The sequence below is a fragment of the Miniopterus natalensis genome, chromosome 1, assembly GCF_054644295.1.
Source record: "Miniopterus natalensis isolate mMinNat1 chromosome 1, mMinNat1.hap1, whole genome shotgun sequence".
Taxonomy (NCBI): domain Eukaryota; kingdom Metazoa; phylum Chordata; class Mammalia; order Chiroptera; family Miniopteridae; genus Miniopterus; species Miniopterus natalensis.
In genome coordinates, this window is record NC_142081.1 from 201,396,034 (window position 1) to 201,420,131 (window position 24,098).

The 24,098-nt window shown below is 62.8% G+C and overlaps 1 protein-coding gene across 1 annotated transcript; it reads right to left on the minus strand.

The window, feature by feature from the left end:
• Nucleotides 1–331: 331 nt before the first annotated feature.
• FGFRL1 (fibroblast growth factor receptor like 1) lies at nt 332–12,836 on the minus strand. Its single transcript, XM_087828706.1, has 6 exons — nt 12,741–12,836; nt 3,706–3,978; nt 2,547–2,627; nt 2,176–2,457; nt 1,738–2,091; nt 332–1,643 (listed from the first exon to the last, which is right to left on the minus strand). Exons 1-6 carry the CDS (start codon nt 12,823–12,825, stop codon nt 1,189–1,191), a joined length of 1,530 nt encoding a protein of 509 aa, XP_087684832.1. The 5' UTR covers nt 12,826–12,836; the 3' UTR covers nt 332–1,188.
• Nucleotides 12,837–24,098: the final 11,262 nt, after the last annotated feature.

A 24,098-nucleotide genomic window follows, 5' to 3' on the forward strand; every position in this document is an offset into this window, starting at 1 on the left:
CAATGCAGCCCGGCCCTCCACGGCCTCCTAGCTGGGCCCCAGAACCTGAGATGGAAGAGGCACTGAGGGCCATGGGGGCCCTCATGTAGACGGGCATTCACTGGGCAGGTGCGGGGACTGCTGCTAGCCATGAGGCATGTGTGGGGCAGTGTTTCTGCTCAGGGGACTGAGAACGAGCCCTGGGGTCCCTGGGTCCCGGACCGAGCCTCAGCCCAGCAATGGGACTCTCAGAACCTCCTTTGTTAATGGGTTGGACCCCAAGACGCAAGCCCCCACACAGGTACACATGCACACACCTGTACGCAGATGCATACACAGGCAGAAACACTAGTTTAGACAAAAAGGATGCACATTTTCTTGTTTAACAAAATAAATTAAATATACGAAGCTTCAGCTCAAACTCTATATAAAATTACAGAGGTCTGAGGCCACCTTGGGCAGTGGGGCCATGGGTGCCTGGCCCCAAGGTGGACGTCCAGCATGGCCACGAGGCCAGGTGGGTCCTGGGCCCCAGGAGAGGCCAGGTCTCTGTGGCCCAGCCCTCCTTTCATCATTAATATTATTATCTTAATTTCTTAAATATAAATATTCAGGCCCCCTTCTCTCTGGCAGTGGGAGGCTGGGTGTGACCAGAGTCACTCCCAGCTGGGCTCCCGCCTCTCAGGACAGGGCCTGGGACTGCTATGCCCCACGCCCTGGCCCAGGGTACTACTGGTGGGCTCCTGGACACCCAGGACAGGTGGTGGCAAAAATAGCCACCCACCTGCCGAGGCAGGGAGACAGGCGGGCAGGCGTAGGGCAGGGGTAGGGAGTTTTTGGTTTGCTAAGCCAGGGTGCCTCTCAGATCTCCTGCCAGCCGGGGTGGTGACTGCAGCCCCTGTGAAATCCTCCTCACAGGCCAAGGGCTTCCCTCACTGAGTGGCCCCAAGCTACAGGCGCACTGCAAAGTTACAAACGCAGGCCCGAGTGTGGTGTGACTGCATGTCAGTGTGTGTAACGGGGTGTGTGTGTGTGTGTGTGTGTGCATGCGTCCAGGAGCGTGTGTCTCTCACGGGAAACCCAGACTTCTGGCTGAGCCCCGAACCTGTGTGCACCTCCCTCCGCAGCCCTCTGCTCCCAGCCTGCCCACCTGGCCTGGCCTCCAGGTGCCCACCCCCTGGCACCTGGGAGCCCCAAGAGCAGCACCACCTAGCACTGGTAGTGGATGTGCTGGTGCTGGTGGACTTTGCCTTCCACATGTGAGTGCGTGTGTGAGTGCGTGTGTGTATGTGTATGCGTGTGCACGTCCGTGTAGAGTTTGGGGTAAAGCTTGGGGCCAGCAGCTGAGCCCGGGCCCAGCAGGTGCTGGGGGGCCGCTGGAGCCCCAAGCTCCTCACACAGCCCCACGCCCGCGGCGGTGCCGAGCGCTGGGGACACAGGCAGGTCCTTGTCCCCGCCGCGGTCTCGGGTGGTCCCAGGTGTGCGGTGCGCAGGCACAGGTGGGGTGGGCACGGGGGCACACGGCTTTTTCTTGGCCTGGCAGAGCCACAGGAGCACGGTGCCCAGGATGAAGACAGCGCCGGCTGGGATGCCGATGACCACGGGCCACGGCAGGCTCGTGGCCGAGGAGGAGGGGGCCACGGGTGGCCCGGGCGGCTTTGGATCTTCAGGAGAGAACAGGGAAGAAGGTGTGAAGGGCCAGGAGTGTCTGTGCGAGGCCAGGGGGCTGGGGCGGGGCGGGGCGGGGCGGGGGGGCACCTGGCAGCACGGTGAGGAAGGCGCTGCGGAAGCTGTAGCCCATGGTGTTGGCGCCCAGGCAGATGTACATGCCGGCGTCATCCTGGCGGGCGCGTGTGATGAGCAGCTTGTTGAGGTAGGAGCCGTCGGGCCGCGACCACACGTCGCCCGTGGGCAGCACCACAAACTTCTGGCCGCCCACGTCGATGGTGGAGTTGTAGCGGCCCTCGGCGCCATACTCCACGCGCTTCAGCCACTGGATCACGGGCTTCACGTCACTGCGCACTTTGCACTGGAAGGATGTGGTGCCCCCGAAGTCCACCGTGGTGTTCACAGGATGCGTGCCCGTGAGGACCGGCTTGGAGCGTGTCCGCTCTGCAGGGAAACGGCATGTGGGCGCGTCCCTGGTCCCCGCTGGCCCCCCACCCCCGCCGGTCTCCAGCCCCCGCTGGCACTCACGGATCACGTCCACCTTGTAGGTGGCGTTGATGGCGCCCGCGCGGTTCGACACTCGGCACGTGTACTTGCCGCTGTCCTCGGGCCGCAGGTTCTTCAGGCTCAGCGTCCACTTCTTCCTGTGCTCGCCAGCCTCTGGGCGCGTCAGGGCCTGGTCATCCTTCATCCACATGATGTCCGGCCGCGGGTGCCCGCTGGCCACACACTTGAGACGCACAGAGCTGCCCACAGGCCGAGCGATCACCCGGCGCCTCATCTTAGAGGGCTGTGTGAAGCGGGGCCGGGCTGCAGGGTAGGGGCACAGAGGTCAGAGGGGCACAGGATGGAGGGTCCCCACCTGCACCCCAGGGGGACAGTGCTGTTGCGATGCTCACCCCACTGCTTGCTGGCTGGGTCCTCCTGGCCCCCGGAGGAGCCCTCGTGCCCTGGGCTCTCCCTGACTGGGCTGGTGTCCTCTGCAGACGGGGGGGGGTGTAAGAGGGGCCCCACAGCCCCCTACCCAGACCTGGGCTGGGTCCCAGTCCCCAGTGTCTGGCCCAGCTGGGAAAGCTCTGGGAAAGCTCTAGAAAAGCAAGTGGAGGCCCATCGGCACACCCACATCTCAGAGTCCCAGAGACAGCTGGGCAGAGAGCCCGCCCAGCCCACTCCCAGGGTGCAGGTGACCCCAACAGGCACGGGGGGGCCGAGACCTGAGAGCTGGCCCCCCACCCCGGCTCCGGGGGGTCTGCAGGCTGGGGGGAGGGGCAGCCCGGCGGCAGCTGCAGTAACCCTAACCCACATCAAGGGCCCGAGGGCTGGGTGAAGTGACATGGCCCGCATACCGCCCAGCCACCCGCCCTCCGCGAGGACAGTGGGGGGCACCCGCAGTGCTCCTGGTCCACAACCCAGAGAAGGCCCCTGTGGGGTGGGGCTTACTGAGGAATGCCCCTTCCCCACGACAGCCTCCACCCAGCCCAGGACCAAGGCCAGACTGTCTCAGGCCCCCACCCGGGGAACCAGAGAAGGGGGAGTGTGGCTCAGGCTTCTTTGTGATGGACCAGCGTGCCCTGAGACCCACCCTGGGGATACCCCTTCCCCAAGGACCCCTCCCCAAAGGACACACTGGCAGCAGGTGGGGAAGGGCTGGATGGCAATGCCAGGGACCAGAGAGTACAGGGTGTGTCACGGGGACAACACCCATTCCCCAAGCCCAGGCCCCAGAGGCAGAAGAGAACAGAAGGTCCTTGGCTTCCCGCGGCCCCTCTGAACTTCGAAACCTGAGCCTCAAAGTCACCGCTGACACCCAGGCCACCAGCCTGCCTGGCACGCCCTTCAGTGGGACCACTGTCCTGAGCACAGATACCCACTCCTGCTGCCCCTGGCTGCCCCAGTTCCGGGTCAGCAGGACCTCGGGGAGGAAGGGTCCCTGAGGGCTAGGCCTGAGGAGGAGCCCAGGCTGGGGGTGGTGATGGGGTCAGGGTGGGAGCCTAGGGAAGACTGACTCGGACAGAAGCCCCTGCCCCAGCCCCGAGGCCCTGCCCAGCCGTCACTGACCCATCACGATGAGGGTGTAGTTGACGCTGAGGCTGCCGAAGCCGTTGGTGGCCTTGCACACGTAGGCACCCGCGTCCTCCCGCTCCACCTCCTTCACCCGCAGCCCCTGGTGCAGCACGCGGAACCGGCTCCAACCACCGTGGATCGTGCGGCCGTCCTTGGTCCACATGGTCAGCGGCGGTGGGTCCCCCTCCACGGGGCACTGTAGCCTGATGGTGCGGCCCAGCCGGGCCACCTGCCGTGGGACCACCTTGTCTGCCATCCTCGGGGGGCCTGCAGGCGGGGTCAGAGGCCCCGGTCAGGGAGGTGGTGGTACGAGAGCTGGGAGCTCGGGGAGGGGTGTCCCAGAGGGTCCCCACCCAGGACTCCACCCTGAGTCCCCTGCCCAGCACAAGCAATGGGGGCTGAGGCTCAGGGCCCTCCTCACAGAGCAAGGCTGGCATTTACCCAGGCCCACTGTGTGCCAGGCCCACATCCGCTGAGCACCAACTACACGCCATTGCAGAAATACCATCTGGCTGGAGTAGCTCACAGGGACACAAGCCCACAGGAGAGCAGGGTAGCTCCTGACTAGCCCCCACAGACAAGCCCAAGTGTCTGTGTGTGAAACAGTTGTATAGCACCTGCTTGACACCCCTGTGTCTGGAGGCCCATGTCTATGTGTGTGTGGACCCCATCTGCCTGGACAAGGGCCTCCCTGCTACCAGCCTCACCCAACACGTAGCTTAACCCAAGGCCCTGGGGCCACAGGGCGAGTGGCTGGGTGCATGGGCCCCAAGTGAAGGGTTCCTGTCTGGTTGGCAGTCTGTGCCCACTGCAAACCATGGGAGAAGCCCGCGGTCCAGGCTGAGGCCGAGGCCATGGGCCCCTTACCAGCAGGAACAAACCCCCTCCCACTCCCACCAGCCCAGTCCTGCCTCAGGGCCTCTGAGTCACATGCAAGCAGTGAGGTGACCAGGACTGGAGGGGACTGAGTGACTGACCGGCTGGGAATGACACTGCAGGTGTGAGAAAGGACAGGGGCCATCTCCTGGCCTGGGGCCATGGCTCCGAGCCTAGGGGTCTCTGCAGCCCCTGTGCAGTGGATGGCTGACCACAGGGTGCTGGGCTCTCATGCACAGTCCCCTTGCCCACTAGGCCTCCAGACCCGAGGAGGTAGCCACGGGCACCCAGCCACCCCTCCCAGGCCCATGCTATGGCCACTCCAGGCCCAGAGGGCCAGCGTCCAGCGTCCTGGGCTCACGGAGGTGCCAGGAGGTGGTGGCTGCTCCCAGCCACTATTAAGCAGGGCCCGAGGGCAGCATGTGTTTCTAATAATCAGCCAGTATTCCTTCAACATGCAATTACCAGCTGGTTACGTTGGGGACTTTGCAACCGGGGCCCCACATGCTTCTGTGGGTCCGTCAGACACTCAGGCAGCAGCTTCTCACTCATCCTTGCCCACCTCCCAGGGACCCTCCCAGGGCACTGAGCCCCCCACCACCTCTGTCTGGGGGGAAAGGGAGGGGTGGGTGCCGTCCCCACTTACACGGAGGGAGCTGACCGCTCAGGGATAAGGGTCTCTGGGTTCCCAGTGGGGAGGGGCTCCTCCCAGCCCCACCCCCTCACCGTGCCTGGCGCACCCCACTCCACCAAGCCTACCCTGCCAAGATGCAAGCCCACCCCCTATCCTGCCTCGACTAGGGTCCCTCCCACCCACCACGTGGCTCCTGGACCCTGCGCCACAGCTCCAGGCCCCTGCACTCCCCACCATCCTCCTCTTCACCAGCTCCCACCCCCACCCTTGTCCCCGGGAAGGGACAAGAAGAGCCGAGGTGGCAGGGGTCTGAGATCCACCTCTCCCTAATTACTGAACTGTCTGTAGGGTCCCCCCAGGCACCCACCCAGCTCGAGTGGGAGGGGCTGCAGGGTCCACAGACAAGGTCCTTTCCTCATTCCCAGGCAGACCCTGTCAGCCACCTGTCACTGCCTGAAATTCCACCATTCACAGGGGCCTCCTGGCTGCAGGACAAAGAGGGTCCCCCCCCCCCGCCAGCCCGCCCAGTGCCCTGGGCTGCCAGGCCTGCCACCTGGGCACATGGACACACGGGACTGTGCAGAAGGTGCAGGGAAGGAGGACAGGTGCAGGCCTGAGGCAGTGTCATCCCCGTTGGGGGTTTGCCGGTCCCAACACTACCCGAGGAGCACAACAGGGGGCTGGTCCAACACCCCCATCCCCCAAAGGAGCCTGCTCAGTGGCAGAGAAAGGACTGTGTGCTGGGGGTCACCTCAAGCCCCGCCCCACCCCAGACAGAAGAGCTTGAGCAGTGGGGTGTCTACAGGGCAACAGCAGCTGATTTGTGCAGACGGAGAGGTCAGGATGCCCCTCGTCACTGCAGAGGGACAGAGCCAAGTGACTGCCAGACAGCAGGAAGTGTGGCCCCAGGGCAGCCCTTCAAGCGGTACAGGGGGACAGGCAGGCTGGAGCCAGTCTTATCCTAAAGCAAACAGCCCCTTCCCCCTCCCCAGCGGCCAGCCCGCCCGCCCCACCCGTGCTGGACCCAAGGCCAGGCAAGGCCCCTGGGCAACCCCCACACCAGCCTCCGCAGAGACCCCGGCAGGCTCACCGGAGGAAAGCCCTCCTCCCTCCACAGATTCCTGGGAATTTTGGCCGTCAGCATGACTGCTGCAGCTCTATATTTAGCCTGGGAAACACAAGCCCCCATTGTGCACCTGGACAGGGCGTCCAACCCACTCAGCCATGGGAAACTGAGGCCATGGCTGAAGCCCGAGGGCACCTGCAGGGCGTGTGGAGGAGCGCCTGGCACGAAAGCCCAACAGCTTCCAGGCAGGGCCTGGGGGCCTTGGCCTCCTCCAGGGTCCCTCCCCCAGCCTCAGCCCCGTCCCTGTGAGTGCCTCCTCCAGGAAGCCCCCAACCCTGCACACAGCCTAAGCCGTAGCCTTGGGGAGTTCTGGGCACAGGCAAGATACGAGGGCCACGTGGAGGAACAGACATGGGGGTAAGCGGAGACGGGCAAGGTCTCACCCCTCAGCGAGGGCTGAACACTGAGATGGGGGCAGGGAGGGAGTCACTGCCCTCCTCTCTTCTCTCCTTCCTACTCCCCAGCTGTGAAAACAAGGCCAGGAACAGAGGTGCCAGGAGGGGCCAGCGTGCAGCAACCTGGAGGCCCCACACCCAGCCTACACAACCACGCTTCCCAGCTGCCACCCGGGGCTCAGGTGTAACACACAGGTCCTGTCGCACTGTGGCCTAGACGCTGTCCCCCAGGTACACAGGCTGCCCCAGGCCCACGCCTTGTTCTCTGAATGCACTCTCTGCCCCACAGTCCCCCAGGTGTGCACTCGTACACACCCCCCCAGCAGTGGATGCAGACCCCTCACTGAGGGACACAACGCACCTCTGAGCGCCTGAGACCCCCAGGCCCACCTCCATCACCCACCTGGCTAGGTTTGGTAAAACAAGATCCCTCGGTAACCCCAGCGACACCCCTCGCCCCAGTGGGCCCAAGCAGGGCGGAAGGGGACAGGGCACTGGGATGGATGGAGAGGTGACACATGAGGGAGGGTGGGGACGGGACCTGCTGCAGCCAACCCCGTGCAGTGTCCAAGGCCCTGGCTCGGCACCACGTACCTCACTGACCACGCTGCCCTGGGCCTCAGCTCTGGACGCCCCACCTGATGACCTTCCTGACACCCCTCCCCCTCCCGGGCTCCCATAACTCATTTTGGGGGTGGCCTGCGCACAGTCCGTCAGGGGCCTGGCCCTGGGAGTATCGGCCTTGACCTCTTCCCCACTGCCGCAGGCAGTCTGTGGGCCCCAACCTGCTGACTGGAGCCCCCTTCAGAAGGACTGGACCAGGCGCCATCCTGCTTCTGGCGCAGCAGGGATAGCAGGTGCACCACCATCTCAGGCCTCACCCCACGCCTCCCCCGAGTCAGTCACTCCCACCCTCGTGGCCGCAGACACAGATGGGAATGAGGGTGTCCAGGGACCACCTGGCCAACTCATCAGGGCCGGCTCTGTCCGCAGCAAGCCCTGCAAAGTCCCAGAAATGTCCAGCCTGGAAAGAATTCCCTGGCGAGAAGTGGGTGGGCATCAGGCTACTCACACAAGAACTAGCCACGGGATGAAGGCACCACCAGGAGCCACTGACCTGCTGGGCCCCACCCCTCCTGGAGGAACTCAGTGGCCTGAGGTCAGCACGGCGGGACCTCGTCAGAGAGCAGGGAGGGGAGGCAGGTCCTAACCTGAACACCCTGTGCCGGGCGGGGTGGGTGGACACTCTGGGAGGGTGGGGGGACTTGTGCCCTCACCCCATCATGAGAGAGCGCTGGCACAGGGCTGAGCTGGGGAGGCCCACCCATGGTGGGCTCAAGAAGGTGAGACCTTGGGGGAAGGACAGGGACGCCCACAGGAGGGGGTACAGGTGATGCCACAACAGGGCCTGAGGAGCAGGGGCCAGGCGCTGCCAGGCCCCGAGCAGGCCAGGCACACGTACACACACGCATGCACGCACACACCTGTTCATACTCACACAGGTTCCCCGTCACCGGGCGGCTCAGGGCGGCCCCGGGGGGCTGGACCCACAGGAGCCGTGGTGGAACTGGTAGGACCCGCAGGACAGGTGGTTGCCCCAGAAACCAGGCCATTCTGGGTGTGGCAAAGGCACAGCCTGACCCATCAAGCAAGCGAGCTGGCGGGATGTCCAGTCCCCCCTGCTGCCCAGCGCAGCACCAGGTGAGCGGACAGGTCTGCTTCCACCCTGGGAAGTCCTCAGGTGGACCATGGGCAGAACCCTGGCCACAGGGATCCATCTCCTTGCCATCTCAGGGGGCATAGTCACCCCAATGGTGCCATTGCCCTAGGGGGTCCCCACATAAGTCATCAGCAACTGATGGTGACCAGGGCAACACCCAGACTCACTGCCAGGTACCCATCCAGGGGGATCAGCTGCACATCGGCAGCCCCTGCCCCATGTTCAGATCTCGCCAGGTTCACTGGACTCCAAGCTGACCCCTCCACCCAGCAAGTCACCAACGCCACTCACCTAGAACTTGAGTCCCCATCACAGTCTCCCCAGAGGGGCCCCACCCCAGTTGTCAAGGAACCCAGAAGGCTCCTTCCATGGGAGCCTCCCTCAAATGCCAGCACTGGGCCCTGACCACCCGAGCACCCATGTCACCTTGGAAATATGATAAGGACGTTTCCTGAGCCTAGAAGCCCTGGGCCAGAGGTGGGGCTTTAGGCAGAACGGATGCTCAGCCTGCTGTGAGGGCTCCCACACTGGACAGCCCACCTCACCCAGCAGCCTGGGCTCGGGGTACCTCCAGGCCAGAGAACCCCTCACGCTCACCCACACCTGCTCCCACACCATGGCCCAGGGTTTACAGCAGGCTCCCCGAGGACAGGCCTGAGGCTGGGCCACCGAGCCCTCGAGGGGAATACGCGTGTCAAACTGTGCGCGGCCCTGCGGGGCTCAACACTGCAGGGGCCCAAGGGGGTCACCGCAGGGGTCTGAGGCCAGGGCAGGGCACAGGGCCCTTCTCCCGCCTCTGCCGCACGCCCCGTGTTCGCTCCTCAGCCACTCGCTCCCCAACACTCGGCCTGTGTAAACCTCTCACGAAATAAACTCACTAGGCAGGAAGAAAAGCAATTGTTTCCTGCCAGGAGGGGAAGCCTGGGGATTCAGCAGCCCAGATGCTCACAGGAGCACAGCTGCCTCCCCGATTCAGGGACAGCTCCTGGAAGCCCTGGCCCCGTGCTGGCTCTCCCCAGGGGGGCAGTCTCCCCTCCAGGTCCTGCCCCCAGCACCCAGAGGGGGCATGGAGTGTGGACTCCTTACTGAGGACAGGGGGCTGGGACAGGAGAAAAAGCCCCTCAGGACACTCCCAGCACCCCTCCTCCCAGAACTCCCCAGCCAACCAGCCTCTCAGCCCTTCCCTGGCCTGTCCCTACTCACTGTTCCCAATCCAGCTACACCAAGGCACCCATGTACTCTGGATGTCCACCCCGGCCAAGGTGAGCCAACCCTCTATCCAGAGACCTCCACCTGGAAGCCTTTCCTCTCCTAGGCCTGTCCTGGTCTGGCCCCTTCCCTCTAACCCCCTTCCCCCTGGGGCCCAGACAGCAGCTGGGCAGGGCATATCGGGGCTTGACCAGCAGCACCAGTGGCCACCACTGGGAAGAACGGGTGGTGGGCAGCAGTGCTGGAAAGGGTGTCCATGGGACTTGGGGACCTAGGCACCCCTTCCCTCCACATTCAGACCTACCCACTGAGGCTGTCACCAGGACACACCAGGCGAGGCACAGATTGAGCCAAAGGATGCCAGCGAGGACACCACATGGTGGGTGGGTAGCCAGTGGTAAGCACCCCAGCATGTGGGGTGACATCCCGCACGTTCACACACACCCCCCGTCTGCTAGCACTGCCTGAGCCCGGCCCTGGGTAAGCCACAGGCTGGGGCCGCTGCTGGGGGAAAACCAACATTTCCCTGGTTGGGGCTAAGGCGCCTGGCGGGAGCCGGAGGCCCATTGATTCCCGCACAGTGGAGAAGCAGCCTGTGTTTCCAGGCCCAGCCAAAGGCGACTTTGTTCACAGCTCCCTCCTCCCCCCAGAGGGGGCCGTGATTTATTCTCCCTTCCAGGAGTGGGGCCCGAGTACACGAGGGGGCTGGCCCACACCCCACCTGGCAATGCCTGGACCTGGCTCCTGAACATCCACCTCAGCCCCACTGCACTCTGGCCAACCGCTGTGCAGGGGGCCTGGGGGCAGTGAGGAGGCCCCCTGCAGCCTGGCCAGAGGCTGCTGTCCTCCGATGCCCACGCGAACCACCACAGCGGTCAGGACAACCACACATCTTCCCACTGAATCAGTCATGCATAGCGCAGACCCTGACGGCCCCCAAGACCGCCCTCCCCACAGGGCAGGGGCACCCGCATGCCAGACAGCACCCAGCCTCCTGGGATCAGTGTTCTGTTCACCCAGGGCAAGCTGGCTGGGTCCGGAGGCCAGGGGCGGCCTCGAGGGCTGGCTGCTCAGAGACTGTCTACTGCGCCAACCTTGGATAAGTTCAAACGTGGCACTTCTCAGAAAACCCCTGAAACAGCTCCTTGCAAAGTTACTTGTGAAAAGTATTCCGCTGTGAACCTCTCACATTCCCACTGTGAGAAATAAAACGGAAACGGAGAAAGCCAAGTCCTATCTTTCCTCAAATTTGAAAAAAAAACAAACAGTTTAAGACAAACCCACCAAGACTGAAACTTTGGGAAAAGGGGAACTTTAAAAATATGATCCAAGTCTAGAGATGTACAGAGTCCAGAGATTGTGACACCACCGGGCAAGTGGCTATCGAAAAAACGCCAACTCTCTGCACTGGTGTGCCTGCCGAAAGAAGGTCCACGTCGGCCCGCGCCCGAGAAGCCAGTACAATTCAGGAAGAGTGCCCCCCCAAAACCACAGAGGCCCTGCCCTTGGACAGCAGCCCCCTGCTCCCCACCGTGCAGAGCCAGGGCTGGGGCTGGATACCAGGCGCAGCCCCAAGGCCAAGGCTGAGGGGCACCGAGCAGGGCACTGATTCAGGCCCTGTTGCCCGCTGCCATCCACTGCCTACTGCCATCCCCCACTCCGCCTCAGGCTCCAGCCAATGACCAGGCCAGGACAGTAGCCTCCAGAGCCTCCCTGACCGAGTGGCAAAGGGACGGGCAGGTGCAAAGATGGGGGGGTCCAAGCAGATAAAAGAAAAATCGGAGTCTGGGCCACCGGCTGCCAGGGGGACCTTACTGAGGATGACCTGAGTGCCCATAGTACCCAGGACGCTGCCCAGCCCAGCTATAGCTGGGCAGCCCCCACCCTCAAGCCAGCCGGTCAGTGCCCAGCCAGGCGGGCGGGGAGGGGGGGTACCATGGCATGAGGCCCACCTGGGCCGCCGCCCGCCACCCAACACCCGTACGTGGCCATATAAGGCCGCGTTGGGCTTGGTGCGCCCGCTGGGTGGCAGGGGAGGGGTTCGAAGTCTCAGAGGACTGGCGGACAGGGCAGGAACGATCCTGAGTGGTCAACACACCCAAAGGTCCCGCCTAGCTGATAGGAGGCCAGCAAAGAGCATGGCGGACCGGCAAGAGTCCGCGGGCACTCATCGCCCATTACCCACCCGCCGAGGATGTCCTCGCTCGCTGGGGCTGGGGACAGGGGCAAGGGCCCCTCGGGGCATACCAGGCCTGCCCAGTTGGACATCAGGTGTGTGGGCCCTGGCGTGGTGCTGACCAAGAGCACAGTGTCCAGCCTGAAGGAGGTAGTCCTTGGGGTCTGTCTTGAACAGGAAACACCCCCACAGCGCAGCAATCCCCGAAGCTGGGACTCTGTACCTGAGGGTGGGCAGGCCCGGGCCCAGGGCTGGGTCATGAGTCCCAGACACCAAGAACGCCCCCACTGTCCCCACACTGCACCCTGGCCACCCTAGGGGTCTCTGCAGGTTCCCAGGGACCTAACAGAGTCCACTGTGGCCAAACAACCCACCCTCCAAGAATCCAGGGCGACCAGCTGCCCTCAGCTGCAGGTACCGATGTGGCTGTGACGTGGTTGTGTATGTGCATGTGTCCCGCGGGGAACTGGGGCCCGAACCCAGCCTGCGGGCAACTACGGGCCCACGGGTGAGCTGGCGGTGCCCCGAGAGTAAGAAGGACCCTGTGGGTGAGCCGGGGGTGCCCCATGGGTAGTGGGGGTCCTTGTGTGAGCCTGGGGTACCCTGTGCATAAACTGGGGGAGCCCCAAGGGTGGGCTGAGGGTGGCCTGGGGTAAGCCCGGGGCACCCCGCGGTGAGGGTGAGCCGTGGGTGAGCGGGGGTGACCCGGGGGTTACCTGAGGCGCCTGCGGGTGCGCTGGGGAGACCCCGGGCAGCCGCGCGCCCCACCCGCGAGCTGGGCCTGCGCGCCGGGAGCGCGGCGGCGGGTGGGGCGCAGGCACGCGCCGCGGGCACTGGGGCAGAGTTGAGGGCCGGCGGGAAGGGGCGGGGCCGGCGCGGGCGCCAGGACTCACCTCGGGCGGCGCTGGCCGGCGGGAGGGCCCCCAGCAGCAGCGGCGGCAGCAGCAGCAGCGGCAGCAGCGCGGGGCTCGGCGTCATCGCGGCCGGTCCGACCTGGGGCGCGGGGGGCGTCACCGGCGCCGGGGGGCGTCGCCACCCTCCGGCGGGGCCCGGGGCGCGGGGCGGGGCGGGGGCGGCGCGGGGAGCGGACCGCCGCAGACAAAGGGTTCGGGCTAATTGCCGCCCGCCGGCCGCCGGCGTCTGGGTTCCCGGCGCTGGGAGCGCGGGCCGCCCGCGGGACACGCCAGGCGGCGCCGCAGATAATCGCCTGCGCCATTAGCGGACAAATTGCGCTGGGGGGGCGCGCGGGGCGCCGGGGCGGGGCGCGCAGGACCCCGAGGGGGCGGGAGCGGCGCGGCGCGTGCGGGCGCCCGGCGGGGCCCCGGCCCCGGGACCGACCCCCCGGCCTGCACCCGGACCTGGACCCGACCCTCCCGCTCGGCGCCCCAGGGGCCCCCGGGGCCGCGGGCGCGCGCGGACGGGCTCACCTCGCGGGGCTCGCGGGCGGCGGGGCTCAGGGCCGGGCCCGCGGGGCGCGCTGCGCGGTCATCGCCGCCCGGGCGCCGCCCCCGCCGCCCCGCGCCCCCGGGCCCGGCCTCGGGACGGCGCGGCGCTACCTGGGCGCGGGCGGCTGCGGGGCGCCGGGGCCGGAGTCGCGGCGGGCGCGAGGCGCGGCGGCGTCGGGGCGGAGGCGGGCGCCGGGGTCCCGGGGCGGCGGGGCGAGGGCCCGGGGCGCCGCGAGGCGTCCTTCCCTGCGGGGCTTTGTCAACTCTCCCGGAGCGAGCGCCGAGCCCGCCGCGCGCCCCGCCCCGCACAACTTCCCGCCAATCGGCGCGCCGCCGCCCGCCCGCCCCGCCCCGCGCCCCGCCCCGCGCCCGAACTTTCCGCCAATCCGCGGTGCGCCCGCCCCGCCCGCCGGGCCCGGGCCTTAACCCTTGCGGCGCGGGCGGCCCGCGGGCCGGGCGTCTCCCCAGGGCGCGGCCCCGCCCCGTCCGGCCCCGCCCCCGGCCCCGCCCCCACCAGGCTCGGTTCTCCGCCAGGTGCCCCGGCGCCCCCCCCCCGCACCTATCTGCCCGCGGCCGTCCCGGAGGCCCCGACACCCGCGCTCCCCGCCCCCCGGAGCGCCCGGGCTGCCCTCCGGCCAGTCCCCCCGCTGCCCAGGGGAGGCGAACCGGCCGCCCGGCGCCCCGGGGCCTGGAGGTCCGCCTGTCACGTAGCTGCCGGGAGCAGAGGGCGACCCGAGGCCCGGCTCCGGCCCGAAGCGGCGCCTGGCGAGGGGACCGGGCTCCAGCCAAGCGCGGCCCAGGCTTACCTGGCGCCCCCGACCGACGGCAGGTGTGTCCCCCGCCGCCCCGGGCTGCGAGCCTCCCCCTGCTGATAACGACCCGGGACGCTGCCGCCGGTGACGGCGGAGAGCACAGGGCGCCTCCTCTGACCCTCACAGGCTGGCAGGTGCCTGTCACCTGGTGCCAGTGAACCAGCGCGGGCACAGAGAAGGCAGGTAGCTTACCCGAGACTGCCCAGCCAGCACACGGCGAGCCCAGGGCTCAACCCGGGGCGCTGGAGCCCAGCTCTCCCGCGGTTCTTTCTCCACATTTTCCCACCTGCCCTTTCCCTGCGCAGCACCCCCACACTGGCTCCCAGGCCTCCACCGCTCCCCCCACCAGCCTCCCGGAACCCCCACACCATCCTCTCTGGCCTGAACTGTGGGCCAGGCTGCCCCCTGGCTTCCCTCCCACTGTCACTTAACTGGAATCAAAAACCATTTTTAAACACAGCCCTTACTCGGCTGTGGCTCACCAGTGCCCACAACACAAACCCCATGACCTTGGAGGCCCTGGATGCCCGGATCCTGTTCACCTCTAAGCCAGCTCTGCCCCAATCACAGCGCCCCTCCTCCCCGCGCAGCACCCTCTCCGCCCCCTCGGGACCTCGCGGTGCTGTTCCGCTGGGAGCCCTGCCCGCAGCAGCCTCTCTCCCCTCAGGGGCCCCCTCCTCCAGGAAGCCTCCCAGGCCAGTGTTCCCAGGGCAGAGGAAGGGTCGGTGAGGGGGCGCCAGCCATCAGGGTCTGGGCCCCTCAAGGCCCAGCCTGCCCACCCTTCCCCAGCTGGTGAGAAGGCGGGTTCCCAAAGGCGTCCCCTGGGCCAGTGAGCGAGGAGCCCGCCCCGCGTGAAGGCCGAAAGGTGGACCTGAGCAGCCGCCGGGCACCTGGAGTCAGCCCCGCAGGCGGGGGGGACACGGGAGCGCGTTCAGGGCCCACCTGAGGACCTGAGGCTGGGCCGGGGCTCGCAGTCGCGGGGACGAAGCGGGCGAGTGGGCGGAGAGGCCCGGGCGGGCTCCAGGCTGCCCCGGCCCGCAGAGCGGGTTCCTGCGGGGACACGCGGACCGCGACGAGCTCCACAGGCGCGCAGGCCGCCAGGGCGGGTGGGGGAAGGTGGCTGCGAAGCCAGGGGGCAGAGCGGGGGTGGGCAGGGGCCGAGGGGGTCAGGTGGGCAGGGGGGTCACAGCAGGGGGCGGGCAGGGCTCCCACCCTCCCTGCGCGGGGACACGCTGCCCCCTGGCGGAGGCGCGGGGCGGGGCGGCTCCGTCTCCGCCGTTCCCAGCCCGCCCGGGCGTCCAGCCCAGGCCGCTTCCTGCGGGGAGCCCTCCGGCCAGCAGGCTCCCGCCGCCCCTCGGTGACAACGGCCCCGGGATAAAGACTCTGTTCAAATCCTGCCCCTTTCCAGCTGAGGCTCAGGGCAATTAGCTGACCTCTGGGTCTCAGTCCTCAGTCTGCGATCCGATCCCACAGAATTATCCTGAGGGTTGCAAGAGTTTCTGTCTCCCACCTGCCCCGCACAGGTGAGCCCCAAGAAGTATTAATTTGCTCGTCCTGGGGTCATCATTCAACCATGACAAGCCTGGCTCTGTGCCAGGCTGCGCCCGGGGTTTGGAGATGTGGGGTTCGGTGGGGGGCACTCGCCCCAGCCCTCACGGAGACGGCGTCTTTGTAGCAGGTGTGGGTCCTGATGAGAAACAGAGTGGACAGCGCTCCTCAGGGAACTGAAACCGCGGATGTGCAGGCTCCTGCTCCTGCTCCAGATGAAGTAACAGGGGCCAGGTTTACACAGTCCCACCAGAAAGAGCAAAAAACAATAAAATTAAAATTAGAAAATTAAGTAGAAATAAATACACATGAAAAACACCCAAAACACCAGCCACCATGTAAAGAAAGAACAGTGACCCTTGAGAGATAGAAGTCAAAATGAGGGGGGAACCTACAATTGCCCTGTTCCCACCAGGAGGGAGTCTCCAGGGTGCAGGGCCCCAGGCAGAGCCTGGATGTCTCCCTCGGGTGACAAGGTGGCCGGAGTTCACAGGGCAGAGTCCTGGAGAGGAGAGAGCTGCACCGAGGGGTAACCCCAGGATCGCAGAGGCCTGTCCTCAAGGCTTCAGCAGGGAACAGATGGGTGCGGCAGTGAGAAGCACCCATGGCTGGGGGAGTTACCCCCTGGTGGGGCAGAGCCCACGCCAGACACAATGGTGCATGTCCCACAGCCAGAGTTGATAACCTTGTGATTTGAGGAGCATTCGTTAGAGTAGAGAAGGGTCTTTACTAAATGTGGTTCTAGCGCTGCCCCCAAAGCTTAGAAACAAGACCCAACAAGATCTCAGTTTCCAAATAACTGCATCCCAGAAACCAATACAAGAAATGCATAGGGACACAAAGTGATCCTGCCCAACAAGGGGCTCGGCATCCATCCAGAAACTGTTAGACATGAAAAGAAGCCGGAAACCATAACCCGTTACCAAAGGGGGAAATCAATCAAAATTAACCCAGAAACAACCCAGATGATGGGATTAGCAGATGAGAACCTCACACGCATGCACTGCGGCTCTAGTCCGTGTGTGAGGTGCTGGGAAAAAGACTGGCTACATTAAGTCGACATGGAAGAGAAATCTCAGCCTCCAGTTGAACTTCTAGAGATAAAAGTGACAATATCTGAGATACACGATGCATTGCATGGGAATAAAGAACACTGCGAAAGAAACGATTAGTGAACTTGAAGACGCAACAGCAGAAACTGTCCAGGTGGAACAGAGAAAACGCTGGAAGAAAGACGCACAGCACCAGGCAGCTGTGGGACCGCATCAGGTGGTGGAGCAGCCGGAGTCAGAGGCCCCAGGGAAGGAGGCAGAGGTGGGAAATAAAAACTATTTTAAGGAAAAATGACCAGAATTCTCCCCAATCAGTGAAAAACATAACCCGCAGTTCCCCAAAGCTCGACGAAGCTTTAGCACAAGAAACTGGAAGAAAGCTACACGGAGACATATACATCGCTCAAAATGCTGAAAAACAGCTATAAACAGTTTAAAAGCACCCGGAGGCCGGCCAGTGTGGCCCAGGGGTTGAGCAGTGACCCAGGAACCAGGAGGTCACCGCTCGATTCCTGGTCAGGGCACATGCCGGGGCTGTGGGCTCGATCCCCAGTGGGGGGCTTGCAGGCGGCGGCCGATCAGTGGCTCTCTCGTCATGGATGCTTCTGTCTCTCTCCCTCTCTCCTTTCTTCTCTCTGGAATCAATAAAAACATATTTTAAAAAAAGAAGAAAGCGAACTTCAGCTCTGTGCTGCCTACACAGACACACGTCGAACGTGCACAGAAACAGGTTAAAAGTGAACGGATGGGGAGATACAGTCCGTGGCCACACTCATCGAGAGGAACCCGGAGCTCCGCAGTACCAGTGGGCGGCGTGGATTTCCGAGCAAGAGCAGTTCCAGAGAGAGAGAAGTAGGATCGTTTCAAATTGTCAGAAGGACCAAACGACCCTCCATGTGCACGCACCTAGCAACAGGTGCTAGAAACCCACGAGGCCAAGCTGATTAGGACAAATGGGCGGATCCGCCGTGATCCTCAGACTTCAGCACCATCCCCCAGTGTTTGATCTGACGAGTGGACAGCATGTCCCTAGGGACGCAGGAGACCTGAGCAGCCAGCCCACTCACGTGGCCTCGTTGATATCCTAGAACAGCCCAGCATTTTCTCGGCCAGACGTTTCGATGTATTTAACATAATTTGAGTAAATTCAAAGGACGTTCTCTGACCACGCCGGGATTACCTTAGAAATCACCCACAGAGAGATGTCCTGAAAAGCCTCAAATATTCGCAAACCAAATAACCCGCTTCTTTATTTCCCAAGTACGGGAGAAGAAACCAAATGAAAATTAACACTTATTTTGAACTAAGTGGAGATGAAAAGACAACAAATATCAGAAACTGTGGCACCCAGTTAAAGTGGTACTTAGAGATCGAGGACACCGAACACCTGTATTAGAGGAGACGGGTCTCAAGTCCGTGACCTCAGCCTCCATCCAAAGAAACCAGAAAAAATGAGAACAGGTGAGACCCAGAGGAAACCGAAGAAGGGAATGGTAACAGTCACATTAGAAATCAATGAAAGGGAGGACAATAAAGAAAATTAGTAAAACCCAAAAGCGTGTTCTTTGAGATCAATAAAATCAATAAATCTCTTACAGATGTATCTGGGGGAAAAAGAGAAAAGACACAAAGTATTGATGTTTGGCATAAGAGAGGTGACGTCACTGCAGATTCTAACACATTAAAGAATAACAGCAAATATTACGAGCTACTTTGTACCAATAAATTTGAGACTTTAGATGAAATGGGCAAATTCACGGAAAAACAAACACCACCAGATCTCGGTCTAGAAGAAATAGATAACCGTATTATACTATTAAAGCATTTTCATTTTTAGTTAAAAACCTTACTCCAAAGAAAACACCAGGCCCAAAGGGCTTCCCTGAGAAATTCTACAAAATATTTGAGGAGGAAATAAAACCCACTGGAGAGAAGGGAAACCTCCCAACTCCCTCCGTGAAGCCCTCACACCCCTGAGGCCAAAGCCAGAACAGCATCTGTCCCGGACACACTGGAAATTGTTCACTTTCGCTCATCAGATCCAACAGTATAAATAACGGGCAATGCATCATGACCACATGGGGTTCACCCCAGGGATGCAAAGCTGCTTTAACACCTGCACCCCAATCGATGCTAGGAACTAAATTAACAGAAAGACGGACCACATGACTATCTCAGTCGGTATAGAATCCAACGCCCATTCCTGGTTTCTAGATAAACTCTCAGCAAACTAGGCACTGAGGACTTCCCCAACCTGGTAAACCGCATCCGTGAAAACAGTGCGGCCAACATCACACCGAGTTGTTCAAGACTAACGTGCCCCCCCCCCAATCAGAAGCAGACTTGGGGTGTTCTTTCTACACCATCCAACAAGATAGGGGAGGCTCAGCCAGCACAGGCTGTAAAGAAACAAGCAGGGTGCCTTGCCGGTGTGGCTCGGTGGTTGAGCATCTTGCCATGCGCCAAGAGGTGCCCAGATCAATACCGGGTCAGGGCACGTGACCGGGTGGCGGGCTCGACCCCCAGTAGGGGGTTGTGCAGGAGGCGGCCGGTAGATGATGTTTCTCTCTCATCGACGTTTCTATCTCCCTACCCATCTCCCTTCCTCTCTCTCTAAAAATAAATAAAGACACATTTAAAAATAAATAAGGGTGCCCTAGCCGGTTTGACTCAGTGGCTAGAGCATCTGGCCGAGGACCAACGGGGTGCATGTTCGATTCCCGGCCAAGGGCAGGCACCTCGGTGGCAGGCTCGACCCCCGGCCCCGGTTGGGGCGCGTGCAGGAGGCAACCGGGTGGTGTGTCTCAAATCGGTGTTTCCCTACCTCTCTCTCTTTTTCTCTCTCTCTCTTCCCCTCCCTCCCGCCTCCCTTCCACTCTCTCTGAAAAAGCAACGGAAAAAATATCCTCAGGAGAGGGTTGGAAAAAAGAAACAAAGAATAGAATGACCTGATCATCTATGTCAAAAATTCTACAGAATCTGCAAGAGAAAAGGCACCGAACTAATGATATCAGTGCACTTAGCGAGGTGGGGAGACGCAAGAGCAATACGCCCGCGTCGGTCACGTGGGGATGCAGACTCGGGGGACTCGGGACAGCCCTGCGGTTCGTCAGCAGGCCTCTGAAATCCAAGTCCCGCCGTCCAGTTGCCCCACCCCGGGTGTTTACCCAACAGAGGAGAAGCACATGGCCCGGGAAGGTTTGGACACAACTGTTCACAGCAGCTTTATTTGCAGTAAACCCAAACTGGAGATGACCCACATGTCCACGGACAACCGGATGGGCCCAGTCCACAGGGGAGAGGAGTGAGCTCTCGACACGGCAGCCCAGGTGAGGTCTCGAAATAATTGTGCCGGGGGAGAAAAGTCAGTAGAGAGCACAGACGGTGTGGTCGTGTGTGTACAGCATCCTGGGGACCCCACGGTCTCGTGGCAGCGCCGGGGCTGCCTGGGGGGGGGCATGAGAGGATGGAAATGGTCCACACTACGTGGTGGTCGTGGTTCCATCACCCGAACATGTCAAAACTGATCAAATTGCAAAGCTTTGAATAGTGCAGTGTGCCCCCGGCCGGTGCGGCTCGGTTGGTTGGGTGTCGTCCGAGCGGCCGGAGGTCACCGGCTCCATTCTGGGTCGGGGCACGTGCCAGGGTTGGGGGCTCCATTCCCAGTAAGGGGCCTGCCTGCAGGAGGCAGCCGGTCGATGCTTCTCATTCCACGTTTCTAATGTTTCTCTCTGTCTGTCCCTCTCCCTCCCTCTTTCCAAAAAATCAATAAAAATTTTAAAAACATATTTTTTTAAAAAGAACCAAGATCATTGTAGGGGGTGTGCAGGAGGTGGCAGATCGATGCTCCTCTCCTCCCTCTCTCTCTAAAATAATAACAATAAAAAAACCATATTAAACAGTGCAGTTTGCTGTGTTTTAAACCTCAGCAAAGGTGCTGCTTTTTAACACCAGTTCACGTGCCGGGAAGAGAGGTCCCCACTCAGGTGGGAAGGCGCCGGGAGTGCCCGGCAGCCAGGAGGGACCCTCTTCCAGTGCCTGCGGAGCCAATGCGTGCGGACTGTGAGTCACTTCAGACTTTTAATCCCAGACGACCTCCCTTCCGTCCAGCTTCTCTCCTGGGACCTGCATTTCAACTTCAGAGCCTCACTGGAGCTTTCCCCCCATCAGCGCTCACAAGCCTCTCGCTCCTGCCTGCTCTGGAACCACCGTTTGGAGGGGCCAGGACCCACTTCCTGCTTCCTTTTCGAGGGACACTGGGGTGCTACCAGTGACTCTGGGTCACAGACGCTGGAGGGGTGAAGGGCCCCATGCCCACCCCTCTGAGGGGTAAGCTCGGAAGAGCAGCCCCTGGCCTAACCTTGACCTGGAGCCCCCTTCGGATGGTTAGCTTTCCCCACAGTGCTCACCGGGTGTGGACTTGTGACACATCCTGCTTCGTGGCTGGCCATCCCAGGACGTGGCCGAGCTCCAGGGCAGACCACTGGGCAGGGCAGTGGGTTGAGCGGGGCCTGGCTGGCTCCAGGGCTTGCCAGTACTCTTGCTGAGACGGGGCCCAGTCCCCTGCAGATGTGCACCCCTGAACCCCCGAGCAGGTCCCTTCCCAAGGCCCAGGCTGTGCTGACCAGGGCCGAGGGCTGGACAAGCCTCCCCAGTGGAAAAGCTGGGCCTGCTGCTGTCATTGGCCCAGAGCGTCCCGTTGGGTTTCCCTGCGGCTCTGCCCAGGGCAGTGGTTTGGGCGGGGAGAGGGGGTAGGTCAGGTGTCATCCTGCTTGGGAACGTCCAGGGGGACAGTAGGGCCGCACGAACCCCGGCAGCTGCGCCCAAGCCTCCCTCAGCCTGGGGGTGTGTACTCAGGAGGTTCCATCATGCCGGGGGCTGGATTCCAGCCACACCCTCCGCCGCCTAAGCTGACCCAGTGCCCCCCCTGGGCTACGGGCCACGTGCTCAGGATGGTCCTCTTCCCGTGCAGCCCCCCTGCCCCCCGGGGCCCCGAGGAGAGCCCAGGTCCCTCCCAAGGGTAGGGGGGCATCTGACTCCTCCGCCTGTGGCTTCCACTTGGGTTTGCTCTACGCACCGTGGAGGGACTCCGGGCGGGGTCAGCGTATCAGGCCTGCGGGCAGCCTCCTTCCCCCTTCGCTCCCGGGAGGGGCGGTGCCCACCTTGCTGCCCCTGCCCCTGCCCCTGCCCCTGGGGGGCTCCCTGACCCAGCTCTGGGACCACTCCCTGCGCCGAAGCTCCTGCTGGGGCGTGGGCGTCCTTTCTGTCAGGGCCCTGGCCCTCCACAAGGGTTCTGGCACCTGGCGGCCTTGCCAAGGGGAAATGGCGTCCGGTTACTCAAGTGACCCAGGAGCTGGCAGCGTGAAGGTAAAGGGCAGGGGCTGGTTGCCATGGCAGCGGCGGTGCTTGTGAAGCCTGGGCGTCCCCCCTTCTCCCGGGAAAGGGGAGATTGCTGAGGACACGTGGGGGAGGAGCCTCTGTGGCCGCAGGGCTGGGTCTTCCCGCTGGGCCTGGCGAGACCCTTGTTGCCCGAGGAGCAGTCTACAAGACCAGGGAAGGGCGCCCTGAGGGACAGCAGGGACGTGGGGACAGGCGGGCAGGGGTCTGCACCTGGGCCACTCCTCTGCCTCCAGAGACAAAAGGAGATGGGACCCCCGTGCGGCCTTGATGGGGCCCCACCCTGCTGGTGGTGCTGGCAGGGGCCTGGGCGGCACCCCAGGGACTCAGCCACCACCCAACATGCAGGTGTGGGCTGCAGCCACCCACACTGGGTCTGCTGTGCCAGCTGGAGCCCCGGGCACAAAGCACAAGGTCAGCAGACTGGGCACTGGCCTCACCCTGGCCTGTAGCTACGCCCCCCAAATGCTCCTGGGGCCAGTGGCACCTGGCCCAATCAGACACACGTCTTAACACGACCCAGGCGACCCCCACACATGGCGTTTCTGAGGCAATGGGCCCTCAGGGGTCCTTGTCGAATGTGAGATGACCGCCGACGGCACGCAGGGTCCGGGGAAACGAAGCACGTGGCAGCTCCCGAGAGCTGCAGGAAGCGGGTACAGGCCGCGAGGCTGCTGGGCAGCTCCCACACTCCTCACAGGGCCTGGGTCTGGTCCCCACCTAAGCCGGTTCATGGACCCAGAGCCCGTGATGGGGGGCGGGTCCCTAAGTGGAGCCCACACTGTAGTCACTGGCATGTCCCCAGATGTGGAAGGGGCACCTGTGGCCATCTTCAGGCGACTGACCATGGTGAGGGAAAGACCGACTTCGTGGGTCACTGTGTACTGGCTCTGAACCTGACAATCGTCACTGCTGTCCATGGGGCAACATCACACCTAACCGGAGGCTGCATCCCTGCAAGGCCCTCACCTGGAGAGGGGGGCTGCCTGGGAAGCCCCCGCCAGCCCCTCTGTGGGGAAGCCTCACATCGTTAGTTCCCACAGCCGACGCATGGGAGGAGTGGGGGGGTGTCCCCCCATGCTGCTTAACCCGACAGGCTGCTGCTGAATGACAGATGACCCTGACGCGGCCCATGGTGACACCACTCACGCACGGCTGAGGCCTGGGTGTGGCATCTTTTTATATATATATATATATACACATGTGTTTTTATTATTGATTTTAGAAACAGAGGAAGGGAGAGGGAGAGAAACATCAACCACAAGACAGTCATTGACCGGCTGCCTCCTGCACGCCCCCTGCTGGGCATCGAGGAGCCTGCAACCCAGGCATGGAATCGAACCCTGGGCCTTTCGCAGGGCAGGGCGATGCTCAACCAACTGAGCCACATTGGCCAGGCCCGGGTATAACATCTTTACTGTAGGAAACTGCAGTCATGGTGCTTGACATGCAGCCGACCTGTAAATGCTTTCTTTCCTGTCCGGTCAGGAGGGAATCAGAAGCACACTGAGACCGACCGCGTGAGAGGGACGTCCACGCATTTCCGGGGTTGGCCTGGGTAGCACCAACTCTCCCGCTGTCTTAATCTGACCCAGAGGGCTTGGTTTCCTTGACACCAACCTGCTAACTGGGCTGGGCATCGAGAAATAACTTGAGTGCTTACGGGGGGGCGAGGGACACACCCTGAGGTCATGAGGCTCGGGAAGTTTTGGGGATCCCGCAGTGTCAGAAGTGTTGGAATATCCTATTTAAAGTGAGATGTCTCGAAAAGTAAAATAAAATAAAGTGAGATAAGTTGCTCTACCTACTCCACCCACTTCTAACTGACACAGTGCTCGGTGGGATGTGCATTTGGGGGACCACAGATATCACACTTGCTGTTCTGACCCACTCTGGGCAACAGGTCGTGTTGGCAAGAAAGCCTCTGGAGCAGGTACAGGTGTGACGTGGCCACCTGCTGCTTGGGCAGTTGGCCCATCGGAGCCCATGAGGCCTGA

Excerpts from the sequence above, each read along its gene's own strand:
- FGFRL1 (XM_087828706.1), bottom strand. The coding sequence starts at position 12,825 with ATGACGCCGAGCCCCGCGCTGCTGCCGCTGCTGCTGCTGCCGCCGCTG. Across the intron at positions 2,092-2,175 it reads CTACAAGGTGGACGTGATCC|AGCGGACACGCTCCAAGCCG; the intron begins GTGAGTGCCAGC and ends GTTTCCCTGCAG. Across the intron at positions 1,644-1,737 it reads CTTCCTCACCGTGCTGCCAG|ATCCAAAGCCGCCCGGGCCA; the intron begins GTGCCCCCCCGC and ends TCTCTCCTGAAG.